The 11612-nt window shown below is 40.8% G+C and overlaps 1 protein-coding gene across 2 annotated transcripts; it reads left to right on the top strand.

The window, feature by feature from the left end:
- The first annotated feature begins 307 nt into the window (after positions 1-307).
- Positions 308-10579, top strand: alx3 (ALX homeobox 3). Of its 2 annotated transcripts, none has more exons than XM_020088986.2 (6): positions 308-1397; positions 3141-3295; positions 5090-5399; positions 9065-9339; positions 9486-9611; positions 9820-10579. In XM_020088986.2, exons 1-6 carry the CDS (start codon positions 1136-1138, stop codon positions 10189-10191), a joined length of 1500 nt encoding a protein of 499 aa, XP_019944545.2. In that variant the 5' UTR covers positions 308-1135; the 3' UTR covers positions 10192-10579. The 2 variants fall into 2 exon arrangements, with proteins under 2 accessions (XP_019944545.2, XP_069383487.1); XM_069527386.1 differs by having other exon boundaries at positions 317-1397; positions 3657-5399.
- Positions 10580-11612: the final 1033 nt, after the last annotated feature.

The raw sequence follows: 11612 nt of genomic DNA on the forward strand, positions 1-11612 counted from the left end.
ACAGTGAGGAGGTTTGATCAACATATTTGATCTGTCTGTCCAAACTAAGGGTTTAAAACCAGAACCTTCACTCAGGAGCAGAAATCAGTCTTTAAAATTCAAAGACATAATAATGTGACATTTATTGTGATAATTTGTGATATCGACTGATCTGAACATTTCTATCCGGATATATAATTTTTGGCCATACTGTACAGCAGTTATTGTCCATTAATAACATCAATTCTTGGAATGTCTTGTGAAAAATCTATGCAATTTATTGTTAGTCAATTTAATCCATCAGCAAAAGTTAGTCAGTCACCTGTAAATAGTTTAATCATTATAAGGAGATAATGATAATCATACAAATCTCCAGTTACACACATTGATAATCTCATTGTTGGTTCAGATGCCATTCTGCCCTGATCCAGAAGGTGACTGGTCAAACAGTCCAGTGAAGGAGTCTGCCTCATGTATTATAAAAAGAAAAAAGAGACACGCTTAAAGAGGATTTTCCCAAACCTCACAAATCATTGTTCTCATTAAAGGCTTAAATCCAATCTATAAAGAATTAGTACATAATGTAGGCTATTAACCAGTAATTGAGCCATTTATTACAGTGTATCAAAGGTGAATCATCAGCAAGTGGTATTTTTACTTCTGTCTTGGATTTAAACTAAGTGCTCCCAATTTCCGAAACTACAGCAAGAGAGCAACACGCAACATGTGTTGCTGCAGCAAATCTTTTATGATGAATCAACCATCGAACATTTCCAATTTTTGATTAACAAAAGCTGCAGTGCCTGTCTTTGTTAGCTTGTCCTCATTGTCGAGCATGAAGGGCTTTTGGTTTGAAGTTCACCGGGGGGTTAACTGAGTAGTTTAATATGTCACGATCTTTCCTGCAGGGAAAAATATTGCAAAGCTTTGACTTTTCAATGTTTTATGATCTTGGAGAGCTGTGTAGAAAAACAAAATCACACAGTAAAGTTCTAACGAAAACAATACCACTAACCATCTCTGCTTTTTTCGAACATTGGTCAGTGTAAGTCTTTGTCCCTTGTTTTCTGACAGAGATGTACCCAGCTCATCTCATGTGTGTTGTGGCTGTGGATCCTGACTTGCTGCTCACACTCACTGGGCTTCACTGTGCTCCATGACGCCTCATGTGAGGTCAGACGGAGGACAGCAACACCACTTTCCACTTCCCTTCAAAACCTCAACCCCCTTTGCTACAGCGGAGCGACATAGGCATCCCAGAATGCACCTCTCCAGCCGGCCGACCCCAGGGTCAGCAGCTGCCAATCAAGTCCTCAGCTGGCTGTGCAGCTTCTGGACACGGACTGGAGGATGTGAGGGAGGCCTCAGAGAGGAGCCCTGGCTCTGCATATGGGATCATCTCTGTGCATTCATGGCGGGTAATTGAATTAGACATCCTTCTCCTATTCTAATGCAAACCTCAGGTTGAATTGCTACCCTGTACGTGAGAGGAAAGACCTCAGGCAATGATAGTCAGACAAAGACAGGCAGCTTGTGTGAAGTACAGAACACCAGTTCATTCTTGCTGACTCTGTCTATGTTGGTGTACATCTGGCAGGTCAATCTTAATAATGTCTTTATCTACACACTGTTTTGGGATCTCACTGGAAAAGGTCAGATCTTTGTTTACTCTCTCTACCCGCATGCCAGACATTATTCACCAATAAAACAAATCATTGAATCGTCATAGTAACTTTTAATATTCTGTACCTAATGAAGGACAGTTGTGCCTGCGTGCACACATGCAAGTCTGTGTTTAAGGGATGTTAGGTGTGTGTGTGTAGGATGTAAGGTGTACAACAGGGTGTGACAACGCCCTGCAGACTGACAGCCAGGCAGAGAGGATGTAGCAGAGGGAGGGGTGGAAGCAGCTCTTTAGCCCAAGGGCCGCAGGGTGCGTGGTGAGAGTGCGGGGTCACCTTTATCCACGCTGTCTGTGCCCAGAGCCGGGAGGCGGCGGGGGGAGACCTGGGACTCCCAACAGGCTGAACTGATTTCCTGTGCGGGGTCATGCCCAGGACAGGCTCGGAGGACAAGGGTTTAGGACCGCAGGGATCATAGAGTGGAGCTGGTCATGGTATGGACAGCAAGTTGATATTTTCTGCCATTCGACTGCTTTTAAGCACCGCTGCATTCACTGCAAGCAGGCAAAGACAAATGCTTTGTTTGCTTGATGTTGCTAATACTTGAATGTGTATTTTACCTTGAAAGTTGGACCCCCCCCCCCAACCTCCTCCACTACCCCATATACCAGTGTAATTAAGCAAACCACAGCACATATGTCAACACAGACTCATTGGAGACTGTGACTCCTATAGGCAAATAACATACCCATAATCCTCTACATCGTATGCTCTCTTTATGCAATATGCATATAAACACTTTTACCTGCAGCGGCTCCAAGATCATAGAACAGACGTTCTTCCTCTTGCCCGCATTTCTGGAATGCATTTACTCAGCTGGGTTTGTGAATTCAAGAGTGCTCGGCTGCCTCGGGCTACAGAGGACATGCTTGACACGAGATTTGAGGAACGTATCCGCATCCCCCCCCGTGTGTACATTCTAAAACATACTCTCCCACTAACAGAATTATGAGGTTTTTAATGGTGGTCAGCCTGACAGTTTGATAGATGCTGGCAACTCCGCCCCAGGTTGAAGTTTACGGGGATGGAGACGCTCAAGAGTGTGAGAAGGTAAAAAGTGGCACTGTGCTTGTGATTATCATGACAGCGTGGTCTTTTTCAGCCACTCAGCTCTGCTCACCAAAACATGTTAATCTAAGTCATGTTACACATAAATGTCATTAGGCCTCATATCTGGGGTCACTAATCACTTTAAATCTAAAGCAGCTCTTCCTCTCCACATGAGCAGCCGTGTCATTTCAATTGGTGTCCAGATGGAGACTGGAATTTTCATTTTGTCCATGACTGCACTACTATGAGTGTGTAGTTATTGTTTACTAGAGTTTTATTGTTAATAAACCTCTCGAAAACAGTGATTCAAGCATAAATTTGAGCTGACTGGAGCTATCAATCACAACGCATGTAAGCTTCATATTTCTCAGTGCAGCTTTTTTTCCCCTGGATGTATAACATGCCTGCTTGGACACTTTGATATTTCAGAGCTCAACATGGAATCAAATGAGGCTTATGAGGCCTCTCAACCCAAATGGAGTCCATGTTTACAGACTTGTCCATCAGCTGAGCAGCGCGTGGCCTCAGGTATCCACAGAGATGGTGAGATGTCCCCAGAAGCATTGGTGCCGCCTCTGATTCTGGTAAGTGCTCTGTGTTTAGATGAAGTTTGTCTAGATTGGAGATAAAGTATCAAAAGCCTTTTATATCTTACCACAGAGACAATCTCTTTCTGAGCATATTCAGGTTTGAGCTGTGTGGTAAAAAAATGAAGAACACACACTGTTCCACAGACAAAGCATATTTTTTCTGCTTTCATTTATGTTTAGCTATTTTAATATATCTGGAAGACTTTCACTTAAACAAATGTCAAGTGATTCAAGTATATATCCATAAAAATCAAAGTATAATATCGCATCAATTAAAACTATTTCACTGCAAGCAGATAAATGCTCTGATATTGACAAGTATTGTTTTGCTCTTTCCATCATTTCTGGGAAACAGTGAGTATTATTCAGCACAACCACAGGAAATCAGCCCCACGGTTTAAAGTGAAGTGCAGCTGCTGCACGAGTCGGCCAGACACGTCGATAATGTACAGAAACAAATTGAGGACTAGAGCCTATAAATCCAATTGATCTCTGTATTTGTAATAACCTACATGTTGCTTATTGTCTGATGATCAACCTACATGATCGAATAAGTATTTGTATAAATAAATAAAGTAATAACTTAATTCAAAATAAATTGTCTATTTTTCTTAGATAATATAAATACCACATTTTTAATGTCTATATATTAATACGATATATAGCGACGAGTAGAACTATACCTTATTTAACATGTAGAGATCGAAAGAGTCACATCTAACTTAAATATTTCAGTGAAATGCCGTCGCGTCCGAAGACCAAAGCGGTCGAAAAAAACAGTACAGCGAGTGGCCAGTTAAATACATGATATAGATTCATTTTCTTGTATTGCTTTTGTAAATTTTGTTAATTAGTTTCCAGTATCTGATGATGCTGCTTGCGTATGAATCTGTCGAATCCATTATCCAGATGTGTTTAACCTGTCCTGCACTGATTTTCACCCGCTTTCTAATTCAATTACTCTCCTCTGTTTTTAATGAGACATTTTTAAAGAGCAATTTGTGTCGAACAACCGTAAACTGGTCGTTTTATAAGATGACATCTGGGCAAATAAAATCTTTCCTTTTCGGGTTCTGGCGGTAAACGACCACTTAATAAGCACGTATTTATCCGCAGTAGAATAATGCATGGATGTTATAAGTCAAACAATTAATTTCTGAGCATGTTAAAGTAATGAAAGGAAGAAAGCATCAATTTGATAACGTATAAAATGACATCAAAGAAAATGTTGTTTTGAATGACATAAACTAAATTCAATGAAATGTTTAAATGAATTGAAGAAAGAAGAAATAAACAAATAGCGGCCTGTATCATCATTGTCCGTCAGGAAAAGTGATTTATTCGGACATTTTTTTCGTGTATGTGTGTGTTTGTGTGTGTGTGTGTGCGTGCGTGCGTGTGTGTGCTTCTCCTGTCCTGCTTGATTTGCTGATTAGTCCCATAACAATATATGAAATAGGAATTAAATGGTTAATTGGAGGAACAGAAACCACACGTGATTGAATTTTTGGCGGATTATATCAGACTGCTGGATGCTGCAAACGGACACACACATACATACACACACACACACGCACACACACACACACACACACACACACACAGCCCCGGTTTCACGGGTCTTTGTTTCTGATCTGTTAAATCCCACCCACTTGACATGAACACAGAAGAAGAAAAAAAACTCTTTCACTCCGGCGCCCACACTATCAGCTCCCAGTCTCTGTTGTCTGTCCTGCCTGCTGGAGCTGGAAGATGGACACGGAGAGTTGTTTGCCTTTCTCTCCGCAGACCAGCAGGAGGACGCCCGACAACTCCCCAGGACTGGAGCACGGCCGCGGCTCCTTCCTCCCCTGCGACGAGCTGCAGAAGCCCCCGCATCTTCCTCCTCATCCCCTGCCTCACCGCCTCAGCCTGCGCGGGGACCTCTACGCCGCCGCCATGGGAAGGTTCGGTGATGCGGACTTTACGCACGGCGCTGCGCCCGCGAACCCTCCCGCCTCACCGTCCAAACACAATAAGTTCATGGACAGTATTAACCAGGAGCAGAAGGGGACGGCGATAAGCGGCAAGTCGACGTTTTATGAAAACAACTCGGAAGGTAAGTTAGAGATCCTTTACAATTTACTCTTTTAAACTGGAGAATCATTCCAAAAGAGAAACTGAGCAATGAATTAAAGTAGGAAGAACAGCGAGATCGTTAAAAACCCCGGCCAACACATTGTTTTTATATTTGTAAGAACTATTTGTCTTTACTGGTAACAACGCACAATTTCTCGAGAACACATGATTTTAATAAAAGATAGACTTCAGAAGTGTCAGGCTATAATTGCTATTATTATTATTATTATTAATATTATTATGGAATAAGTTGGTTATTTTACGCCCAAATTTAGTTAGTTCTGCAAACCTTGAATTTTTTTTCCATCTTCACATTAAAAAATAAAATGGTTTCATCCTGCTCAGCAAAGCGGATGAATTTATGCACAAAATCTGAGAATAAACTTTTCTTTTTAAATGTCTGATTAAAATGGTAAGAAATTAACTCCAACACATCCCTTATCATATTTCAAATCAGAAATCATTTTCTTCTTCTTTTTATTACTCTATATAACTGTGTAGCTTCAACTAATAATTACACAAAAGTCTGACTTGATTTTTTACTGGATGCAAAGGAAATCATGCTTGTGATTAAAATGTCAACAAGTTTTCTTTTAGTTGACAGTCCTTGATGTAAAGGGAGAGAGGTCAAAGGTCAGCCTGGCAGCAAGTTGGGTGTGTCATTAGGCTACTAGTTAGCTGTCAGCTTGTCTGGCTCAACATTTTGTGTATTTTTCTCGTCTCCTTCTCATTCATTTGCTTCTCATTCACTTCATTTGCAAGATATTTGCTGTATAATGTCAAACAGCAGGAAGTGAATCTGAATCATAGCAGGCAGGCTGCGCTCAAACTCAGCACAAGTACAAATGTCCATCTTGGGAAGTAAACTATCTGTTTCTGTTGTGTAGTAACTGTTGTGTATGTTGGTCTGAGGCCTGAAGAAATAATGTGGTCTTTCACTTTATTTATTGGTGTTGATGATTCGGCAAAGCAGAGCACATGAGCACTGATAAGCAACAGTTGATTCATGTTACTGCCAAAGACAGCCGGGAGACTTTCTCACAATTAGTTATGATAACAATGTCAACTGTTCTCTTTCAAAGTGGACTTTTATTATTTTTAATAAGAGAAGCATGTATGGTTTCAGCTTTCGTCTCTCTACTATGTGCAAGCGCGCACGTGCACACACTCACACACTTGAAAGGTGTCATTTTAATCTATTTTGTAATGTTACTGCAATTGATAGGGCTTTATATGTGCACAATGAATGAATGTGTGTGTGTGTGTGTATCTTGTTTTAAGTTTGGGCTCTTTCACCTTCAAAAGTAAACACGTCTTCCTGTTTTGTCTACGGTGGGAGGAAAGTTCAGTGATGGTGGGACAGGTCAACACATGAAAAACCCTTTGACTATTTTCACACCTTGAAGTTTTACTTTGGTTTGCGTCGTTGTTTTTCACACACATTCTTGCAAATGTATAACAAAATTATAAAATAGTAATTAATGTCTGATACTTCATGAGGAATTGGTTGATATAATAATGAATACATATACTTTATGTAAAAAAAAAAATATGTTCACTGTTTTTATCAATATAAGGGAACCATTAAGACTAATGCCGCAGTTGTGCTATTTCACATCAGCGGGTTGGACAATTTGAATGTATAATTTAATTCACACTATATTTATTACATTAGTTTTCTTCCTGTGTTTTAATATGTGATGTTATCTCTTTCTCTTTAAATATACATTGCCATCGCTATATATAACTGCCAAAATGTATCCAATACAACAGTCTTCCTACCGCGTTCATTTTTCTAATATAGATTAATGCTACTCACTAATTTCTCAATTAGAATAAAATAAAATATGCCTCACTATAAAACTATTTAAAGTGTTTTGTCACCTCAGCAGCATGAAAAAGGTTAAAAACTCATTCATCGACAGTAAGATTACTTCATTTTTAATGATCCTAGTTCATTTCATTTATTTGAATTTCAAATCAGTGAATGTTCCAAAGACTTTTTGTAAACCACAGGCACAAGGGGAAGTGCTGTGTTGCACAATTTAAAAATGTTAATGTAGAAAGCAAGAAGCCTGGAAGAGAAGCAGCTTAAATTTCTACCGTGACTCTACGGAGGCAGAGCAGATGTGGCTGCTTGACAGGGTAAAAGCTACACAATGTCCTGTGGCTCCAGTTTGCAATTTTGATGAAGAATATTCCCAGCATGAACTGTGGTGTGAGGTTGGATCTAATGGACATGAGGAAATTAATGTTGCAATGAAAAGTGCTCTCAGTTTGGGGCCCATAGTGAATAAGGAGAGTTGCAGAGTGGTGTCTTGGCTGCCCCTGGTGAGTGAGTGCCTGCAGATGGATGGAGAGTGATTTTGTTTGGGAGCTCAGAGTTAAACTTAATGAACATGGACAATAACATTCAAACACAGGAGGGAGCAGCTCTTTCCATGCTCTGTCCACAGGAAGGAAAATAAGACTTTCACGTTTCCTTTTACTGCTGAATGTGAAGGTCAGAACGTATATGATGAATTCAAACCCTAATGTGCTTCATCATATAAATTTGTCATATTTTGTAGATGCTGTATCCTAGCTGCCTTATTCTTAATGTGAATGTTTGGACATGAAGATTGCAATAACTTTCCCATAGATAAATTGACATGACTGTATGGAAATGAAATCAAACCTTGTTTTTGTACTTATTGCCTTGTGGGTTTAATTCCAGCCAACTCGCTGAGAGTTCACTGCCTAAGTATGGCTTGTCTGGGCTAATCCAATTAAAACACTGCTTGGCTGAATTAGGGCTGCCTGTACTGATTGATGTTTGATGTGTGGTGATTTTCTCAGGCGTCTCACAGCTCGGCCTTCTTTGGCAGGATTTTGTTTGGGAATTAGATTAAGAAGCATAAAGAAAACAGCCAACACATTAAATGGATTCAGGATATATATACCTCAGGAATAAAATCTTCGATGTGACCATGTGTTTAATTTGATTTTGCAACAATGTGCGAAGTTACAATTTATGGGTCGTGACCACTGCGTGCCTGAACCATATCTAGGAGAAAGTGCGTTATTTAAGAATTAGGATGAGAAAAAGGCAGAGAAAGGGGAAGTTGTTTGCAGATGTTTGACTCCAAGCACTGCCTAATTCTGTACAGTGTTGTATGACCCTGTCATCATATTCGTGAGGGTATCTTCTGGATGCTCTAATATTCTCATTCCTGATTTTTAAGCATTTAAGTTGGCTTAAGGTATGAATATTATTCAGTGTTACCATGTGAAAGGCTGATGATTTGTCTGTCGTGTTTCTCTGGGTCCTGTTTCGTCTCTGAAACCCTAAAATGAAAGGAAAGAACATATATTTTATTGAAACTTTTTTTCAACCAGTAAAGCCTCTTTATTAATATATATGACAAAAAGGATTTTTTAAAACAGATTGCACAAAATATTTCACACAGGATCAGATTGTGTTGATGTAAAATTATGTAAAGTTGTATGCTAAATCATATGTAAAATCAAAACCTTAAAGACAACACAACAGCACTCTAAAACATTAAAAACAATTAATTGATTAAGTCACAATGAAAAAATTCTTGCATATGAATTAATAATTATTTTGAAACATACTTACCCTGTTTTGTGTGTCTGCCACAGTCAGAGACAAAGGGATTCCAAAGACCATGGGCTATCCTGGGATCGGCACAGACTGCTGCGGCAAGCTGAAGGAGCCGGTGGTCGGTTTACAGGTGGACTCCATCGCTGACTCCATCGACTTATCAGGCAAGAACAAGAAGCGACGCAATCGCACCACGTTCAGCACTTTTCAGCTGGAGGAGCTGGAGAAAGTGTTTCAGAAGACACACTACCCAGACGTGTATGCCCGTGAACAGCTGGCACTGAGGACCGAGCTCACAGAGGCTCGGGTTCAGGTATGTTGCTATAAGGCAACTACTTCAAATTTTATAACTTTTCAATTTATACCTACAAGCAGGATAGAGTTTGTGGCCTGAATGAGACATGTTTTCATTTGAAGATTTTTCTGTTTTCTGTTATATAATCTTTTTGTATTTGAAAGGTTTGGTTCCAGAATCGTCGGGCTAAGTGGAGGAAACGGGAACGTTATGGGAAGATTCAAGAGGTCCGCAACCACTTTGCTGCTACATATGATATCTCTCTTCTCCCTCGCCATGATACATACCAGGTAGAGCCCACATTACATGCATGTTGTAATGGTGGAAGCACATTACTGATCCTGCTACAAGAATGAGCGCAGTGCAAAATTCCGCAAACTCAATCTGACCTTTCCTGATATTATACCTTGATTGGTTGTCATAGCAAAGTCTGAAGCATTGACACAATTATTTAATCAAATTCCAAATCGGTTTTGTCCTCAATCTCTTCCCGTCCAGATGCAAGGCAACCTGTGGCCCGGGCCAGCTTCAGGAGGAGGCGGTGGTTCCGGTGCCGGTTGTGTTCTAGGAGCTGACTCCATCCCCTCATCCTGCATGAGTCCATACCCTCATCCCCACAGCAACCTGCAAGGCTTCATGGGTATGCCCACATCCCCCAGCCACCCACACCACCACCCCCACCACCACCACCACCATCACCACCCGTCCCACCATCCAGGCATCAATGGCCTCTACTCACTCCATGGCTTTCCAGGAGGCCTCGGGCCCCCCTCCATCGAGGGGCCTGAGACCGAATACAAGCCCACGGGCCTGGTGGCGCTGCGGATGAAAGCCAAAGAGCCGGGCAGCATCCTCTCCTGGCCTACATGACCACAACTGTGCCAGCCCCCCCATTATGCACTGACTGAGCCAAAGCCTATTACATTCCTAACCCATGCACAGTCCCAGATGTACACACCCACTTCACCATATGACTTAAATATTTCCCCGTAACATTTATGTAAGCCAACGTGGAGACATTTCACCATTCTTAATCTCTTGACAGAGGAATTTCACGAACACTGAGAGCATCTTGAGCCTCCTGCACGAAACTCAACGTATTAATATGAACTTGTTCCCAGGTTTAGTTAGAAATGATAATGCTGAGACCAAAGAGGAAAGTTATTTAAGCATGTAAAAAAAATGTAATTATCCTATCAATCTTTGTTTTCATGTACTTCATAGTGTGACCAGTAATAAAGTTATACATCTAAATCAACTGTCTTATTCAGTAGAAACGTTTTTTATTTTTATTTAAAACAATCATAGTCAAAATTGTTTGGCCTTGACGTGACTCTTTGAGAAAACAATAACCAAGAGAACTAACCAAAGGTCTGCGTCACATTTTTTTAACAGGGAATGTGGTTGTTAGGCAAAAATGCTTCACAGGCTGTGGTTGCCGTAAACAGGTTTTCTGCTCTGTGGTGAGACTCTGTTCAGGACATGCACAGGGACGACTGTATGTGCAACCTACTTGGCTTCACTTCAAGAGGCCTTCAGGTCTCACCTCATGTATCAGCAGCAAGTGGCAGGTTCATTAATGAAAAGCTAACTGAGCGACCACACTTCAGTATCGATGATGAAGTGGAGAGCCTCCCACAGACGGCTGGCTTCAAGTTGGGGCAGGCAAGTCTCATTCACATCTGGTATCTGTGGTAAAACCCGACCAACTGAATAATAAGCTACACATCAATAGAAGTAGTTGGGGTTACCATGGTTCAGAGGGTATTTTGTTCAGTAATATTATTTGTCAGGTCATCCGCTTCCTTCTTTTATTTATAAATATTTACGTATTAATGAGTTGTTTCTCAAGAAGAAAATTAAATAAATGTGTTTCTGTGGCATAGTCTTTCCTGAATGCATGCTAATAATTGTTTTCAGGAAATCTCCTTGTCGTGCTTTACCCCAAACAATTTACTTTATTGTCACGAAACTCTGAATTGCATGGTACCATCCCATCTGGGGTAAATTACTAAATACCAACATGTTCAGGGCAGATGTACAAACATTTCAATCAGTTTGAGATTGAAAATCCAACTTGAATTCAGAGGGAAAAAAAGTGTTCCAGTGTTGGACAAAGCCCTCTCAAGCTCCACTTACTGCCCAGGAGTGTACATGGCTTACAGGGGAATACACTGGCTCTCCTTCCCCTGTGCTTTCTTCACCATGACAGCCATGCTGGGCTGGATTAGCTGCCATTCCCGTACTCTGTGTCGGGATTTTGTGTGAGCCACTGACATGTGGTTCCAATA

This window comes from Paralichthys olivaceus, chromosome 6, assembly GCF_024713975.1.
Source record: "Paralichthys olivaceus isolate ysfri-2021 chromosome 6, ASM2471397v2, whole genome shotgun sequence".
Lineage (NCBI taxonomy): Eukaryota > Metazoa > Chordata > Actinopteri > Pleuronectiformes > Paralichthyidae > Paralichthys > Paralichthys olivaceus.

Coding starts and splice junctions, on each gene's coding strand:
- alx3 (XM_020088986.2), top strand. CDS start 1,136: ATGACGCCTCATGTGAGGTCAGACGGAGGACAGCAACACCACTTTCCA. Junction 3,296..5,089: donor TGGTGCCGCCTCTGATTCTG/GTAAGTGCTCTG, acceptor TTCTCTCCGCAG/ACCAGCAGGAGGACGCCCGA. Junction 9,612..9,819: donor CTCGCCATGATACATACCAG/GTAGAGCCCACA, acceptor CTTCCCGTCCAG/ATGCAAGGCAACCTGTGGCC.